This window comes from Mustelus asterias, chromosome 5 (assembly GCF_964213995.1).
Source record: "Mustelus asterias chromosome 5, sMusAst1.hap1.1, whole genome shotgun sequence".
NCBI lineage: Eukaryota > Metazoa > Chordata > Chondrichthyes > Carcharhiniformes > Triakidae > Mustelus > Mustelus asterias.
Genome location: NC_135805.1, coordinates 78128904 through 78147750, shown reverse-complemented (window position 1 = coordinate 78147750; position 18847 = coordinate 78128904). Strand labels below are relative to the sequence as shown.

The 18847-nt window shown below is 47.1% G+C and overlaps 1 protein-coding gene across 1 annotated transcript in view; it reads right to left on the bottom strand.

Moving 5' to 3' along the window:
* Positions 1-18847, bottom strand: part of LOC144494129 (ectonucleotide pyrophosphatase/phosphodiesterase family member 3) — a 125343-nt gene that overhangs the window by 3541 nt on the left and 102955 nt on the right. The window contains exon 23 of the mRNA XM_078213724.1: positions 5789-5921. Within this exon, the coding sequence (XP_078069850.1) occupies positions 5789-5921 (133 nt within the window). The remainder of the gene's footprint in view (positions 1-5788; positions 5922-18847) is intronic.

Below are 18847 nucleotides of genomic sequence, written 5' to 3'. Positions count from 1 at the left end.
GACAATCTCAATGGATCAGCTAGTCTTTTTTTTGATCATCATTCCATATGCTTCTCAAGATTCAACTTCTTTTCTTGGGCCAGGGAACATAAAAGAGATCTATGCCAGTGGGCACTAAGATGAAGCTGAGCAGCCAGTATTTAAAATTTGTATCCATTTTAACTTTTTCCTCCACCTTTGCGATTTGTCTTTTGATTCTGTTTGATGGGTTAATTAGAAAGGAGGATTGCAAGGTATAAATTGGGGGTGGCATTGTGGCACAATGGTTAGCATTGCTGCCTCACAGTGCCAGGGAACCCGGTTCAATTCCAGCCTTGAGTGACTCTATGTGGAGTTTACACATTCTCCCTGTGTCTGTGTGGATTTCCTCTGGGTGCTCCTGTTTCTTCCCACAGCCCAAAGATGTGCAGGTTAGGTGGATTGGCCATGCGAAATTGCCCCTCAGTGTCCAAGAGGTGTAGGTTAGGTGGATTACGGGGATAGGGCGGGGCATAGGCTTAGGTAAAATGCTCTTTGGAGAGTTAGTGCAAACTCGATAAGCTGAATTGCCTCCTTCTGCACTGTAGGAATTCAATGATTCTATGAAATTGTATATCTGAACCTTATTTTCTGATAATGAATCACATATTGAACCTGCTGTCAGTGTGGTTTCTATCCATTAGAACAGTTTATGGTTCCCTATGAAACAAATAACATTTTCTTTAAAAAATAACTATGTATCAAAAGAAGAATTAGGTCATCACTAATTGCTTAGACAACTATATAATGCCAGAGCACGATAAACTTGTTGGTAAAAACACAGAAATCACTGTAAAATCTTTTAAACAGAAGAAATAAAGGGCCCGATTTTACCATTTGGAGTCGAAGGGCCGGATCCGGGCGTAATACAGATCCGAGCCCGGAATCCTCTTTGCAGCGCGCCCATACGCATTTTGCCGGCTCCAGTCCGATCCGCACTGTGGGCGGGGCTTAGCACTGCCGGAACGATCGGAGCTCTGAACTGCGCATGCGCAGTTTGAAGCAGCGCGCCCGGGCGCGAAAGAAAAAAAACAGCAGAGAGAGCAGAGATGGGGGGGGTGGGGAGGATGGACTTGGGAAAATCTTGCAAACTGAAAATAATGTAGCATCTTCTTTGTGCTGCCTAATTATCTATGGGAAAGGTAATTAAACTACAATGTCCTAGTGAGCAATTAGTGACCTGTATAATACATTTGTGATCTGTAACTGGATTGTTGATGTTCCTGTAGCCATGAGCCAGGTGCTCAAATGTTCAGAATCATGTGGTGAACTTGGAAGAATTGTCCCCGTGGTGGAACTTGGTTGGAAATAAGATTCAAGGAGATTACTAAATCTGAGAAATCAACCATAGTGAAAAGAAGCTTGTATTGGCAACTCTTCTCTCACATTCCATGGCAGATGTGCCCCTACTTATGAATGTGATTGGCATGGGCAACGTTGGGTGCAGCTAATCTGCCTCTGGAGCAGCCTTGGATCCTTTCTTTCATCTTGTTTTCATCTGAACATTGCACAGAATTAGAGGAATTCCCTTTGGAAGATAATGTCAAAATTATAATCGCAGGAACTAAAAACCTGACAGTCAAAAATTTGGGAAAATATTCCAAAATATTCCAAAACATTCAAAATATTCCAAAATTCCAAAAACTGGCAATAAGACTGTTCTCGTCCTGTTGGGGAGCACTTCAGCGGTCACGGGTATTCAGCCTCTGATCTCCTGGTAAGCGTTCTCCAAGGCGGCCTTCACGACACACAACAGCGCAGAGTCGCTGAGCAGAGACTGATATGATGTGGAGATGCCGGTGTTGGACTGGGATAAACACAGTAAGAAGTTTAACAACACCAGGTTAAAGTCCAACAGGTTTATTTGGTAGCAAAAGCCACACAAGCTTTCGAAGCTCTAGAGCTTCAAAAGCTTGTGTGGCTTTTGCTACCAAATAAACCTGTTGGACTTTAACCTGGTGTTGTTAAACTTCTTACAGAGACTGATAGCCAGGTTCCGCACACATGAGGACGGCCTCAACTGGTATATTGGGTTCATGTCACACTATCTGTAACCCCCACAACTTGCCTGGATGTGCAAAATCTCACTAGCTGTCCTGTCTGGAGACAATACACATCTCTTTAACCTGTGCTTAATGCTCCCTCCACTCACATTGTCTGTACCTTTAAGACTTGATTAGTTGTAAAGACTCACATTCCAACCATTATTCATGTAAATCGAGTTTGTGTCTTGTGCCCTGTTTATGATCAGAACTCCCACCCACCTGACGAAGGAACAGCCTGTTCCGAAAGCTCGTGGCTTTTGCTACCAAATAAACCTGTTGGACTTTAACCTGGTGTTGTTAGACTTCTTACTGTGTTTACCCCAGTCCAACGCCGGTATCTCCACATCTTACAAACAGTGCCATACAATCATTTACCTCCACCTGAGAGAACAGATGGAGCTTCCATTGAAGAGCTTGTTTCTGAGCACTGGAGTGTTAGCTTAAATATTCCAGTCTCTGGAAACCACAGCTTCTGACTCAGAGGTGAGATGAGCTAAGGCTGTCATACTTTCCATGTTCCACTATGTAAGCCTTGTGGTCATTGAGGTGACTAGTAGTTATTCCGGACTGAGATTCACTTACAGAGGCAAAGTAAACATTTAAAAATACAACATAACAGCTAACTTTAAAATTATTCCTGCACTATGTTAAGTAGATGGGATATAATGTTAATTTTTATTCTTTCATGAGATATGGACATCACTGGCTTAGCCAGCATTTATTGCCTATCCACAATCACAGAATTGTTACAGCGCCGAAGGAGGCCATTTGGTTCATCGTATCTGCACCAGCTCTCCAAATGAGCATTGAGGCTTAGTGCATTCCCCTGCCCCTTTCCCCTAATCCTGCATATTGTTTCTATTCAAGTGATCACCTCGTGCTCTTGAATATCTCATTTGAATCTGCATCTACCATACTTCCAGGCAGTGCCTTCCAGACCTGAACCACATGTGTGAAAAAGTTGTTTCTCACAATTGCCCTTGAGAAGGTGGTGGTGAGCCTCCTCCTTGAACCACTGCAGTCCATCTGATATGAGTACACCCACAGTGCTGATAAAAAGGGAGTTCCAGCCAGGGACACTGAAGAATGGCAATATAGTTTCAAGTCGAGTGGTCTGCGACTTAGAGGGGAACGAGCAGGTAGTGGTGCCCTTGCCTTTCTAAATGGTAGAGGTTGTGGGTTTGGAAGGTGCTGTCAAAGGAGTCTTAGTGAGGTGCTGCTGTGCCTCTCGTAAATGGTACGCACTGCTGCCATTGTGCATCAATGGTAGAGGGACTGAATATTTAAGGCAACAAATGGACTGTCAATTGAGTGGGCTGCTTTGTCCTGAATAATATTGGATAAGGAGGATACCACTTAGGACTGAGATGAGGAGAAGTTTCTTTACACAGAGGTTTGTGAATCTTCAGAATTTTCTACCCCAGAGGGCTGTGGAAGTTCAGTCATTACGTATGTTTAAAGCAGAGATTGATAGATTTCTATTAACAATAACATAAAGGGTTATGGAGATAGTGGGTGTAAAAGGCATTGAAGTGTCTGATCAGCCATGATCGTATTAAATGGTGGAGCAGACTCGATAGGCCAAATGGCCTACTCCTTTTCCAATGTTCTTGACTGTTGCTGGAGCTGCCCTCTCCAGGCAAGTGGAGAGTATTCCATCACACTCGTGACTTGTGCCTTGTAGATGGTGGATAGTCTTTGGGGAGGTGATGCATTTTGGTAGATTGAACCAGGACAGGACTTACTCAGTTAATGGTAGGGCATTGGGGAGAGTTGCAGAACAAAGAGATCTAGGGGTACAAGTTCATAGCTCCTTGAAAGTGGAGTCACAGGTGGACAGAGTGATGAAGAAGGCATTCGGCATGCTTGGTTTCATCGGTCAGAACATTGAATACAGGAGTTGGAATGTCTTGTTGAAGTTGTACAAGACATTGGTAAGGCCACACTTGGAATACTGTGTGCAATTCTGGTCACCTATTATAGAAAGGATATTATTAAACTAGAAAGAGTGTAGAAAAGATTTACTAGGATCCGACCGGGACTTGATGGATTGAGTTATAAGGAGAGGCTGGATAGTCTGGGACTTTTTTCTCTGGAGCGTAGGAGGAGGAGTGATCTTAAAGAGGTCTATAAAATAATGAGGGACACAGATCAGCTAGATAGTCAATATCTTTTCCCAAAGGTGAGGGAGTCTAAAACTAGAGGGCATAGGTTTAGGGTGAGAGGGGAGAGATACAAAAGTTTCCAGAGGGGCAATTTTTTCACACAGAGAGTGGTGAGTATCTGGAACAAGCTGCCAGAGGTAGTAGTAGAGGCGGGTTCAATTTTGTCTTTTAAAAAGCATTTAGATAGTTACATGGGTTTGATGGGTATAGAGGGATATGCGGGCAATTGGGGTTAGCTTCGGGGTTTTAAAAAAAATGGGCGGCATGGACAAGTTGGGCCGAAGGGCCTGTTTTATGAGTCAGGAGGTGAGTTACTCACCTCAGAATTCCCAGCCTCTGACCTGCTCTTGTAGCCATAATATTTTTACGGGTTGGTCCAGTTCAGTTTTTGGTCATTGGTAACCCCCAAGATGTTGATAATGAGGAATTCAGCAATGATAATGCCAATGAATGTCAAAGGGCGAGGATTAGATTCTCTCTTGTTGGAGATGTTCATTTGCACCAGGGCTTATCAGCCCAAGCCTGAATATCGTCCAAGTCTTGCTGTCTATGGGCACGGACTGCTTCAGTATCTGAGAAGACACAAATGGTGCTGAACATCCCTACCTCTGACATTATGATGGAAGGAAGTTCACTGATAAAATAAATGAAAATGGTTGTGCCTAGGACACTACCCAAAGGAATTCCTGCAGCATGACACTAAGATGTCCTGTGGAATAAAGGGACCTTGGCGTGTTTGTCCAAAGGTCTCTGAAGGCAGAAGGGCATGTTAGTACGGTGGTAAAAAAGGCATATGGGACACTTGCTTTTATCAATCGAGGCATATATTACAAAAGCAGGGAGGTCATGTTGGAGTTGTTTAGAACTTTGGTGAGGCCACAGCAGGAGTATTGTGTGCAGTTCTGGTCGCCACATTATAGGAAGGATATGATTGCATTGGAGGAGGTGCAGAGGAGATTCACCAGATGCTGCCTGGGATGGAACATTTAAGTTATGAAGAGAGGTTGGATAGGCTTGGGTTGATTTTGTTGGAGCAGAGAAGACTGAGGGGCGACCTGATTGAGGTGTACAAGATTATGAGGGCACGGACAAAATGGATAAGGAGCAGTTGTTCCCCTTAGTTGAAGGGTCAGTCATGAGGGGACATAGGTTCAAGGTGAGGGGCCGGTGGCTTGTGGGGGGGGGGCGCGGCGGTGGTGAGGAAAAGCCTTTTAACCCAGAGGGTGGTGACGGTCTGGAATGCACTGCCTGAGAGAGTAGTAGAGGCAAGTTGCCTCACAACCTTTAAAAAGGACCTGAATGAGCACTTCGTACTTCATAACATTCAAGGCTCTGGGCCAAGTGCTGGTAAATGGGATTAGGTGGGAGTTCAGGTGCTTTTCGCGTGCTGGTGCAGACTCAATGGGCAGAAGGGCCTCTTCTGCAATGTATGATTCAATGTTCAACATCCCTATAAATTGTCTTTCTCCATCATATTTTAATTTTGCTCTTAGCCAATGATAAATCAAAGCAGAACTTTGTTTTCCATCAAACGAATGCAAAATAAGTTATTTTACTTACTTCTTAATTTGTTCAAGAGTGTCAAAATGTCCATCATAATTGTAGTCGAACACTGGTCCACTCATTACATTGATGCCATTTCTCTGTACAGCATCACTCGGCAGCATAATGTCGTACAAATAATCCCATATCTCTGTGAAGCAATCAGCCACATGTAACTTGGTCATTTTGAAATGTATTAAAGAACATGAGCTGTTAAATATTTCCTTTCTATCAATGTCCATAACATTTCTCTTGCATCTCATGACAAAAAAGCTTTTATTCCGCTAATTGTTTTCTAAATCCTAATGTTCTATTTATTTCTAGTTGTCTGTTTATTCTAATCCCAGAAATAATCAACCAGATATGTCTCCATTGGCTTTTAGGAACATGTATTTTGATCTTGTGTAAATCGAAATTTTGTGTCTGTAGATAATGCAATTTTTTTGCCAGCTGTACATTTAAAAGTATTATTGTTTATAATTTCTGGATTGACATCTTGTGCTGTGATGCAATTTGAGGTTGTATACAGAAGTCAATGCAAAACCTATGACCTCCAATTATTCAAAAAAACCTAACATCCTCCTCCTCATTCTCAGCTGGTTAATGAACGAGAATAGAAAAGGAGGCCATTGAGCCCATCAAGCCTGCACTGACAACAATCCCACCCAGGCCCTATCCCCATGACCCCACATATTTACCCTGCTAGACGCCCTGACACTAAGGGGCAACTTGGCATAGCCAATCGACCTAACCCACACATCTTTGGACTGTGGGAGGAAACCGGAGCACCCGGAGGAAACCCACACAGATATGGGGAGAATGTGAAAATTCCACACACACAGTCATTCAAGGCCGGAATCAAACCCAGGTCCCTAATTCCGTAAGGCAGCAGTGGAAACCACTTTGCCACAGTGCTGCTCAAACACATTCCAAATTTTCTCCATCTTGTGCAGTCTTGGAAGAGTCTTAGACATCAAACATAATGGGCAGGATGATCCGGATAGGGGCAGGGAACAGAAATTGTTTCTGGGTCCTGCTACCCACCCACCAACCCCCGTCAGAGGAATCTGTCACTCATTGGGATTTTCAGGAAGACTGGTTTCTGTCCAATTAAGGACAGCGGTAGGCTCCTGAAACAGGGGGGCCAATCAGAGGCCTTCCTGCTTGAGAGGAACAATTGGTTGTGATTGAGGGAAAGTAGCAGAGAGGCTACTTCAATGTGGAAGCACCCTTCACCAATTTTCTTGTAATTAAAAAATATTTGTTGATGGTTCTTGCAGTCAGGTCACCACTGTGTGGGGGGAGGGGTGAGGAGCTGTGGGGGGAGGGGTGAGGAGCTGTGGGGAGAGGGGTGAGGAGCTGTGGGGAGAGGGGTGAGAAGGGATAGATAATTTTTTGAACAGTAAAGGAATTAAGGGTTATGGTGAGTGGGCGGGTAAGTGGAGCTGAGTCCACAAAAAGATCAGCCATGATCTTATTGAATGGCGGAGCAGGCTCGAGGAGCCAGATGGCCTACTCCTGCTCCTAGTTCTTATGTTCTAAGCACTAGGCAAAAAAGGGAGAGGCTGCCAAACATGGAAACTGACCCCAGCGGTATGGAAAAGTGGAAGCTAAATGGAAAAATCCAGTCACCTGGCCCCATCCATCTCCATTCCTGTCTGAGTGAGGCTGAAAAATTCAGCCCAATGTTGTCATCATTCTTTGATTATTTGTTTTGATAAGTTTGAATTTTCTTCAGCATTGCTTCCAATGGGTGAATAGTTATGGCTAAAGTAACAAGATGTTAATGGTAATAGACTAGCAGTGCTGAAAACCAATCCTCCCAAGGGAAGTTGTGAAATAAATTACAGTAAATACGATAGGCAAACACCAACCTAACCACAAAATCTAGCAGATTGTTGTAAAAATCCAGTTAGCTTAGTGGTGCTTTGTTTTTTAAAGGGAAGGAAACATGTATCCCCTGCCCCGTAACACTTACCACCCTCAGGGCAGTTAGCAGGGGCAATAGAAGGATAATTCATCATGATGATCATTTCCCAAGAGCAAATTAGAAAAATTGTACAGTTTTTCCTTCGGCTTCTGGTGATGAAAGATGATCTGAAGAAGTTATACCGGCTGCTTTCTGTCCGTAAACTGGACTTCTCTGTTTTCCTGGCATTCACACAGAAGTGTGATTTATCAGCTTTTGTGTTGCCTCCATTAGTTTCATAGGAAATTGGTAGCTTGGTCACATCTGTTTGCTGCATAGAATTTTGGATTCGGACATCAGCTTCACTGGTCTATAGCTGTCCTGCACCAGCTCCAGGGACAAGGTGTGAGTATTTTTCGTGCATACGCCTTTTTGCCCTTATTCCTTTCTTGTGCTAATGTAGGCCACTCTTATTTTCTTAAGTTTCTCACCCTGTGGTATAGGTTAACTTTGCAATTGTTGCACTGTATTTTTAAAAATACACAATTTCTCCTCCAAGCTTTGTCTCGCTAACCATCTATTTCAGTCCAGCTCCATTAGCTATTCCAAAAGCAAAATACTGCAGATGCTGGAAATTTGAAATAAAAACAGAGTGCTGGGAAATACTCAGCAGGCCAGCAGCATCTGTAGAGGGGAAAAAAATAGAAAGTGAATTAACGTTTCAGGTCAGTGACCTAGCACCAGAACTGGAAAAAATTAGAAATGTTAAAGGTTTTAAGCAAGTACATGTAGCACCCACCCCGAGATGGGTGGATGGTGCGATGTGTCATATTCGTCAAAGCCAGTGGTTAATGGGGAGTAGGGCCATGTGGCATCCCACTTCCCATAGTTTGCTGCGTAGGCTTTGCATGATCTAGCCAAACTCTTTGCAATCTTCACAGCTAACAGGCTGGGAATGAGATTATCTGGTTCGTTGTGTTTTCCACTGCCATTTGGCGCACTGTAATTCTATCATCATCAAGAAAATCTGTTGAACGGGAGGATTTATAAAAGACAGTCAGACCCCCAAATGGCCAGTACTTAACTCATATGACATCAAACACAGGGCACGCTCATAGCATGCACACACTGAAAAGATTTAAAGAAGAAATAGTGTAATGAACATTACAGCTTCAAAAACAAATAATCAAATCTCTCTGCGAAAGGCTTTGTGTAGGTATCACAGTCCTTTCAATAACTGCAGGAATACGTGCCACCTGAGTCTCTGAGAAGAGTCTCTGCATATGTTTCAGAGACTAGCAAGATCATATTCGAAGTGCCAGGAAAATACTGTCCAAGTGGTTTTAGTCCCACAATATTAAGGTGCTGAAGTGTAAGGAAGTCAGATTATTCTCTCTCAAATCTTGATGGGGATTCCTATCTTAATACACCCTTTATTGGTCATTTGCAAGTTTGACATTCAGCAAAATAACAACAGGTTCATTTCCTCTTTAAGCGAGATCTATGAATCAAGTCCAACAACTGGATAATCTCTTAAAAGCAAAATACAGCGGATGCTGGAATCTGAAATAAAAACAAGAAATGCTGGAAAATCTCAGCAGATCTGACAGGATTTGTGGAGAGAGAATAGAGTCAACGTTTCAAGTCCGGATGACCCTTTGTCAAAGCTGACGAAAGGTTAGCCCAATTAGAGAGATCTTAGCATATTCACTACCCAATCCATCAGCATATCACCCGTTACAATTAAAATCATTAGAATAAAAATATTGATCAAGATTTTCTGTTCAAGTGGAGTGTATCAGGAAATCCTAAAGAGCAAATTTCTCCCTCTTAATTTGCATATATCCCCTCACCGTCACTGCCTCTTAAATATTTGATTAAACTCCCCATTTTCCTGCTTGGTAGCTCCCCATGTGGAAGCACCCCCAAAGGTTTTTTCTCACCCTGCCGGTTAAAAAGAGGCTGGTTTTGGCGATTGCACCCAGCAACGGTAGCAATAGCACCACAGGGGCAACCGTTGCCACCAGGGGGACCCCTCTGTGGGCCATGGATCAGCCTTTAAGGAAGGCTTATCTCAAGAATCTGCTGGATTGCCTCCTGGTTTGCCTTGTAGTATCCCCACCCAGTGGGGGTCCGTGATGACGCCGCTAAAATGTCAGCAGGGGTGGAAGTGACCACTAATTGGCCAATTAATTGGTTTAATTGGCCACCTGACTCTGGTCAGTGGACGGCAATGCTGCCTGATGTTCCCACTGTTGAGAATGTCCTGTGGCAGTGGGAAGACATCAGGCTCCCATCCTAACACCTCCCACCGCCATTTTACAAGACCTCCCCCCTCCCAGTCTGTCTCTAGAGAGCTGGATATTTTTTAATAGCATTAGAGGCAGATATTCTTTGACTTCCAGCATGTCAAGCCACAGATGATTAACATACTTATGTGTCTGTGCACATATATGGCCTAGAGCTGCTGTTAGCTTATTTTACCATCAAAATTCACCTGAAGTTGGCCAAGCCACCATAAAGTTCAAGGAATTTTAAAGGTAAGCTATGTTAAATACAAAGTGATTTTTAATCTGCCCAGCCTATGGAACTGACTGTGCCCTGGAGCACATTCATCAACATGGCAAGTTTCTACTGATTCTACTGTTCTTGCATTGAGTTCTATTTTGTCAGTGTAAAAGCACCAGTGGATAACTTTTTTAAAAAGATCTTCAATGTTAAAATGTATTTAATTCACCAAGAAGTTGATTAGTGTTCACCAATTAAACTAGTAAATGGTTCCATTTGACTTTTTAATTGTTGGACCATAAGACAGAGGGCCTGACGCGGATTTACCGACACCCGAATCAGACGGCCCGACGATTTAAATGCATTTGCATGCATTTAAATCGACTTAATGAACCGCGCGCCCAACTCTACCGCCAAATCCCACTTTACCGTCTTCAGGCCTGATCCGCGTCCGCGCTGTTACCGACCTGCAAAATAAAAGTCTGAAGTCGCCGTTGCAGCTTCCGAAGAGCGGGGTCAGAGACTGCAACGGCTCTCTGACCCAGGTCATCCTCTGGTCGGGGTGGGACGAGGAGAGGGGCTGTGACGTCTCATCCCCTGGGGGATGGGGTGGGAGGGGAGGGGGTGCGACGTCTCATCCCCTGGGAGGGGGGGGGGGTGTGATGCCTCATCCCGTGGGGGGTGGAGGGGGTGGGAGGGGAGGGGGTGTGATGTCTCATCCCCTGGGGGGAGGCGGTGGGGTGAGAGGGGAGGGGGTGTGACGTCTCATCCTCTGGTCGGGTGTGGTTCCGGCCTGTCTGCGGCCGATCCCTCCTGGCACCATCACTGGTACACAACCAGCCACAGATTACTCTTCCCTGCAGGTACGAGAGAGCGGGAGAGATGGCTGTGGCTGGTAGTGTATCAGTGATGGTGCCAGGAGGGATCGGCCGCAGACATGCAGCGTAACCCCCCCGACCAGAGGATGAGACGTCACACCCCCTCTCCACCACCCCCCCCCCCCCTCCCTCCCCGGGGATGATCGGTCACACCCCCTCTTCACCTCCCCCCACCCCCCCCCCCGCCCCCCCCCCCCCAGGGGATGATTGGTCACACCTCCTCCCCTCCCACCCGCTCCCCCCCCCCCCCCCCCCCCCCCGACCAGAGGATGAACGTCAGAGAGCTGCTCACTCCACTCTCTGCCTTTTTATTCGCATCCAGGCGCGCTGTCAGATTTTTTTCGAACTGCACATGCGCAGTTCAGAGCTCCGATCGGTCCGCCAGCGCTAAGCCCCGCCCACAGCGCGGATCGGGCCGGATCTGGCAAAATGCGTATGGGCGCACTGCAAAGAGGATTCCAGGCGCGGATCTATTTGATGCCCAGATCCGGCACTTAGACTCAAAATGATAAAATTCCCCCCATAGGAGCAGAATTAGGCCATTCGGCCCGCCGAGTCTGCTCCGCCATCCAATCATGACTGATTTTTGTTTTTCTCATCCCCATTCTCCTGCCTTTTCCTCATAACCCTGATCCCCTTATTAATCAAGAACCTATATACCTCTGTCTTAAAGACACTCAATGACCTGGCCTCCACAGCCTTCTGCGGCAAAGAGTTCCACAGATTCGCCACTCTCTGGCTGAAGAAATTCCTCCTCATCTCTATTTTAAAGGATCATCCCTTTAGCCTGAGATTGTGCCCTCTGGTTCTAGTTTTTCCTACAAGTGGAAACATCCTCTCCACGTCCACTCTATCCAGGTCCCGCAGTATCCTATAAGTTTCAATAAGATCCCCCCTCATCCTTCTAAACTCCAACGAGTACAGACCCAGAGTCCTCAACCGTTCCTCATACGACAAGCTTTTCTTTCCAGGGATCATTCTTGTGAACCTCCTCTGGACCCTTTCCAAGGCCAGCACATCCTTCCTTAGATATGGGGCCCAAAACTGTTCACAATACTCCAAATGGGGTCTGACCAGAGTCTTATACAGCCTCAGAAGTACATCCCTGCTCTTGTATTCTAGCCCTCTCGACATGAATGTTAATATTGCATTTGCCTTCCTAACTGAACCTGCAAGTTAGCCTTAAGAGAATCTTGAACAAGGACTCCCAAGTCCCTTTGTGTTTCTGATGTCCTGAAGCATTTTCCCATTCAGAAAATAGTCCATGCCTCCATTCCTCCTTCCAAAGTGCATAACCTCACACTTTTCCACATTGTATTCCATCTGCCACTTCTTTGCCCACTCTCCTAACCTGTCCAAGTCTTTCTGCAGCCCCCCTGCTTCCTCAATACTACCTATCCCTCTACATATCTTTGTATCATCTGCAAACTTAGCAACAGTGCCTTCAGTTCCTTCTTCCAAATCGTTAATGTATATTGTGAAAAGTTGTGATCCCAGCACCGACCCCTGAGGCACACCACTAGTCACCGGCTGCCATCCTGAAAAAAACCCTTTATCCCCACTTTCTGCCTTCTGCCAGTCAGCCAATCCTCTATGCCAGGATCTTGCCCTTAACACCATGAGCTCTTAACTTATTTAATAGTCTCCTATGCGGCATCTTGTCAAAGGCCTTCTGGAAATCTTCTGGGGTGTAGTCCATCCGGTCCAGGTGATTTATCCACCTTCCGACCTTTCAGTTTCCCCAGAACCTTCTCCTTCGTGATGTCCACTACACTCACCTGTGCCCCCTGAGTCTCCTGGAGCTTTGGCATCCCACTGGTGTCTTCCACTGTGAAGACTGATGCAAAGTAACTATTCAGGTTGAAGGGGACGACTTTTATGCTTAAGACGACTTTTATGCTTAATATCACGGACATTTTACACGTTTATATCAAATTTATGTTGCCCGGTAATGAATGATGGGAAATGTTGTCAGCAGCTCACAGCAATGCGATGTCTCATGGAGAGGCTCCTTACACCCCCTAATCACTTCAGACAGTCTTAATCACTTTAGACTCCAGGCAGGGAAAACATAGACAATAGCTCAACTGATTAGATTATGCAAGAAGTTCAAATCTCAAAGGGAACCCTCCAGAAAGAGATCAGCCCAGGGGAAATAGGATCACTTCATCATTAGCCACAGATCAATTCCACCTATCTATAATGGCTTTTCAATACTTCGCTATTGTGTCACTGCTTATTGCTAATTGTTTTTAGTAGGTGCCGATCGAGTCACTTGTAGTAAATGACAATAACCCACATGGGTCCCATTCATGCTGTCAGCAACTGCTTGAATGAGCCCATTACCATACGTTTGGCGCAAAGTTCAAAACCCTATAAATTGTAAAGCGCACACTGGCCAGGGGAAGCAGTTGGCTCGCAGCTGTCTTCCCCCAGGCCTGTGGTTTTTATATTTTGGACAGGGAATAAAGTTTGTGTTGCCTTTTTGTACTGTACTCATGTCTGCTTGTCTTTTATGCTGGTAGGAAGCAAGAAACTTTCCCTTACAGTTTGGTGCCGAAACCCAGGAGGAAGAGAACACTCGCTGGACCCACGGTGACAAGGATCAAGTGGGTGAGAAGTCAGTTTCAGACCGCCAGAGTCCAGAAGGATCCGAGTGCCGGCGGGACCATGAGGGGACCTCCTCCAACCTGGATACCAGCTTGTAGACTGAGTGGGTACAAAAAGTGCACTTACACTGATTGGCTACTGCACAAATTTCACTGTCTGAGAAGTTTAAATTTGTAACACGGTTCGGTGCACTGCTGTCGACTACCTATTGGCCAGCTACCTATTGTGAGAGGGACCTGTAAGCGTCCGCAAGAGCTGGACCATTGTCATGGCAGGTCTTCATGTCCCTGCGAACCACCCGGGGCGCCAATAAGGGGGATTTTTTAAAAAGGCCTTATTGGATGAGCGGGTAGGTTAGGCACACCTCTGCGAGCCAGGAACTTAGAGAACCAAAAGGGGTGACAGATTCCAGAAGCACTCACAATAGGAGCGGGGTACGGGCTAGGGGGAACACGAAAGGTACAGAAAGACAAGAGAGAGACAGACAGAATGCCCCATGAAGGAGAGCCAGAGGAAAGATTACCCCAGGACAGAGATTCGGAAGTAGGGGGAGGAAGGGAGCAAGAGGATAGCCTCTCCCTAGAATGGGGGCCAGAAGGATCTCTTAGCCGAGCATTTGGGATGCAACAGCAGACACTAATCAGGAAAATGTGCAAGGAGTGATGGGACCCCTGTGCGTCCTTCCCCCTACAAGGGGAATGGTGGAATAGCCACCAGTGGGACGCTTCTAAAAAGGCTGCAGTAATTTTAGTTAAACAGTTAGTGATAGCGGTACGTATGAACCAGGTTTACCAGGAAAAGATAGAGGAAAAGAACAAGAGTATTGCAAGTTTAGAGGCTCAGATCTCAGATCTACGAGCTGAACCCCGTAAAATTAGTGCCCCGGAGACCACCATGTCTTCGGTGTTCCCCGCACTTCCCAGTGCACCACCCGAGTATGAACCTGGCAGCGTCCAGAAATGTGCCCCGGTACAGAGGACAGCTAATGGCCAGCATCGCTATAAAGCATTCACTCCCTTAGAAAAGCAGACTATCCTAAAGGAGTTAGGTACTCTGCACACCCAAAGTAAAAATACAGAGTCCTGGAAGACTCTTGAGGAGATGTGGGGTGTCCACAATCTCCACCCCCGTGATATCTACCAGATAGTCAGAGTGAAGTGCCCCTCAGATAAATGGAGGACTCTAACCAGCACTGACCCGGAGAACCCTGCCACCTCCACGATCCAGGATGGGGCATGGGCGAACGGAGTCCCTAACAATGCCTCCAGGGCGATCCAAAGGGAAGCATGTAATGCCTTTAAACGCGCAGTCTGTACAGCTCTGGGAAACCCTACCACCACGGTAGGACGGCACGGTAGCACAGTGGTTAGCACAGCTGCTTCACAGCTCCAGGGACCTGGGTTCGATTCCCGGCTTGGGTCACTGTCTGTGTGGAGTTTGCACATTCTCCTCGTGTCTGCGTGGGTTTCCTCCGGGTGCTCCGGTTTCCTCCCACAGTCCAAAGATGTGCGGGTTAGGTTGATTGGCCATGCTAAAAAATTGCCCCTTAGTGTCCTGAGATGTGTAGGTTAGAGGGATTAGCGAGTAAATGTGTAGGGATATGTGGGTAGGGCTTGGGTGGGATTGTGGTCGGTGCAGACTCGATGGGCCGAATGGCCTGTTTCTACACTGTAGGGTTTCTATGATTCTATGAACTGGGGAAAAATCCAATCCTGTAGGCAGGAAAAGGGAGACTCCAGCAGCAACTATGCTGCTCGCCTGTATGAGACTTATTGTGAGTCATCCGGGGAGGAAAACCCCGACCCTAACGATGCCCCGTACATCCAAATGTTTTTAGACGGGCTTTCCCCGACACATCAGGAAGTTTTATAATTACGAATCGTCACTGCGGACACCTACGATACCGCAGTACAGTGGGCAAGCCGGGTAGACGCGAGAGCCGGGGCAGGGAGCAACCGAACAGCACCAAGGTCCCGGACAGCCTCTGCAAAAATACATGCCCCTAACTTTAAACCAACAGCTAAGTGCTTCTGCTGTGGAAGACCCGGGCACATAGCTAGGCACTGCCGATCAGAACCTGGACAAACTTGTGGGACCTGTGGCAGAACAGGTCACTCAGCTGAGCAGTGCAGGCTAAAGCCCAAGCCCAAGCCTGAAACCCACTCAGACATGCAGGAAGCCTTCCTGAACTGGCTGAGGGACCAGCGGAAGGCATGAGCACAGGAGGCTCCCATAGACGCGGAGGGAGACAACCGTGTCTACGTGCCTGCCCTCCTGGGGAGCCTGCCTTGCGAAATGTTGGTAGGCACAGGAGCCTCTGTATCCCTGACCGACCTACCCCTTCCCCTGACCAAGGATTACACCCACATAGTAGGGGTGGGGGGAACTCGTATAAAGGCTTACAAGAGCAAGACGGTAGTCTTAGAGGTAGCAGGGTGACTGGTGCCAGTCCAGTTCTTTGTATGCCAGAATAACGAAGGAACCGTGCTAGAATGGATATTTTAGAGGAATTAAGCATACTCATAGACCCAAGGAATCATAAGATTCATTGGCCCCACAGTAATGGGAACAAATGTAAGCTCCACCAACCCTGCCAAAACATCGCAACGATCGGGAGTGTTAAAACGTTTCAGAGGGACTGGGACATAGAGCCCCAGCCTTTTGGAATAATTTGTAAAGTACTGACAGGAGTATGGGCCAGGGATCAGCAGGACACAGGAAAGGTCCCTATGGATCCGGTCCACGTCCCCGGCCCAGACCACAAACCCCACAGACAGTATCCCATAAGGCCGGAGGCATACCAAGCCGTGCGGGCTATTGTACAGGACCTAGAAGCTCCACTACTAGTACCACGAACTCCCCAGTATAGCCAGTAGCAAAGCCCAATAAAACCTTCCGTTTAACAATCGATTATACAGAGCTAAACAAAGTCACCCCAAGAGTACATCCCATAGTGGCAAGCCCCTCCACAATCCTGAATGGATTGGACCCTAAGTATAGTATTTTCACGGTGTTAGACATAGCAAACGGCTTCTGGTCGGTGCCGTTAGACACGGAGTCTCAGGACAAATTTGCATTCACTGTGGGCGAAAAGCAATATACCTGGACGAGACTCCCCCAGGGGTTCCATAACAGCCCCGCCATCTTCCAGCAGGTTATGAATAAGATATTAGAGGGAATAGATCTCACCCCCTACCGCTGCACTGTCCTTCAGTATGTGGACAACATCCTAATTGCCTCAGAAGACAGGCAAGGACATGCTGCAGCCCTGATTGAGGTGCTGCGAGCCTTAGAACGGGGCGGGTTGAAGGTGAACCCCAAAAAGGCCCAGATAGGAAGAGACACTGTCCTGTACTTAGGACAGGAGATATCCCAGGGTACTCAGACCATGCCTCACGAGAGGAGGGTTGCCATCCAGGTCATGCCCAAGCCAGTCTCCCTGAGGGGAGTCCGCAAGGTTTTGGGACTGTTCAACTGCAGCTGAACCTTTATCCCCAATTTCGCAACCTTAGCCGAGCCCATACAGCGGCTAGTAAAGGGGGGAGGCCCGGGGGGCAAACTGATAGAATGGGGACCCGAACAGGAGGAAGCTTATGCAAGGTTAAAACAAGCCCTTATATCGGCTCCGAGTCTCGCTTTACCTGACCCGAGGAAGCCCTTCCATATCTTTTGTGAGAATGAGGAGGGATTCTATGCCGCAGTAATAGCCCAAACACATGGGGACACCCTCCGCACAGCAGTCACCAGTGGCAGCCGGCTTGTCCCGCTGCGTTGCAGCATTTGACTCTGCTACATGGGCCGTTAGTATTAGTGAGCCCACGGTCATGACGGGGGAAATCATCCTCCACACCAGGCATACCATCGTTGAAATGCTTAACAATAGTCAGCTCAGAGCAGTCTCTAATGTAAGGAGAGCTAAGTGGGAATCAGTTCTGCTTCCCAAAGTTCGATCAGTCACCATAATAAGGGACACAGGAGTAAACCCCGCTGCAGGGATTTTAGCCACTGGTGAATCAAATGTGTGCGCTGAAATCGACCTAGAGGTAGACGCAGCCCCAGTAGAAGAGCTCCCCTTAGAACAGGCAGATTTAACATTCTGTGTAGATGGGTCCAGAAAATATATTGACGGTGCCCCCAAAACAGGGTGGGCAGTAGTTAACGACAAGTTAGAAGTGGTAGCCTCAGGACGATTAGACAGCACCCTGTCAGCTCAAGTCGCAGAATTAGAGGCTTTAACACAGGCCCTGACCCTGGCAGAGGGCAAAACCGTGAATGTATATACCGACAGCCAATACACATTCGGAGTCATACATGACTATATGACTGCCTGGGATCGCAGGGGTTTGTCACATCAGGAGGGGACAGGATAAAGCACCAGGAAAGGATTGAAGCTCTATGCCGCGCCTCAAAGCTGCCCAAAGAAGCAGCAGTAATTAAAGTCAAAGCGCAAAGGAACATAGAAACTCCAGAACAAGCAGGGAACGCTGCAGCTGATAAGGCAGCGAGGCAGGTTTTAAGTCACGCTCTCCCAACAGCTAGTATCACCACAGACAGTGTGGACATAGTCCAGTTACACCGGGACACCCCCCGAGGCAGAGAAGCAGGTCTGGGAAGAAAGGGGCGGGAAACCAAATGCTCAGGGCGTCTGGAGGAAGGAAAGAAAGGTAATAGCCCCAGACTGCATCAGGCGCACCCTGCTGCAGTTAAACCATGGCCGTGATCACACCGGCAGAAACACCATGAATCATCTCCTGAGTAGGGATTGGTGGTGGCCGGGGATGGAAAGAGACATAGGTAAATACTGTCAGCGATGTCTCACATGCGCACAGCACAACCTCGGGCGACCCTTAAAGATCCGAATGGCCCCAGGGGCCGTGGGAAAATCTCCAGGTAGATTTCACAGGACCACTTCCCGCTTCACGGGGCAAGAGATATTGTTTAGTCATAATTGACCAATTCACCCGCTGGGTGGAAGCATTCCCCACCCGGGATTGCACTGCTTCCACTGTGGCACAAATCCCAGCGAGTGAAGTAATTCCCAGATGGGGGAGTCCCTTTGCAGATCGACTCCGATCAGGGCACCCACTTCACGGGGACAGTTATGAAAAAGACGTGCGAGTGGATGGGAATAAAGCAGAAGTTCCACATCCCCTACCATCCACAGAGTTCAGG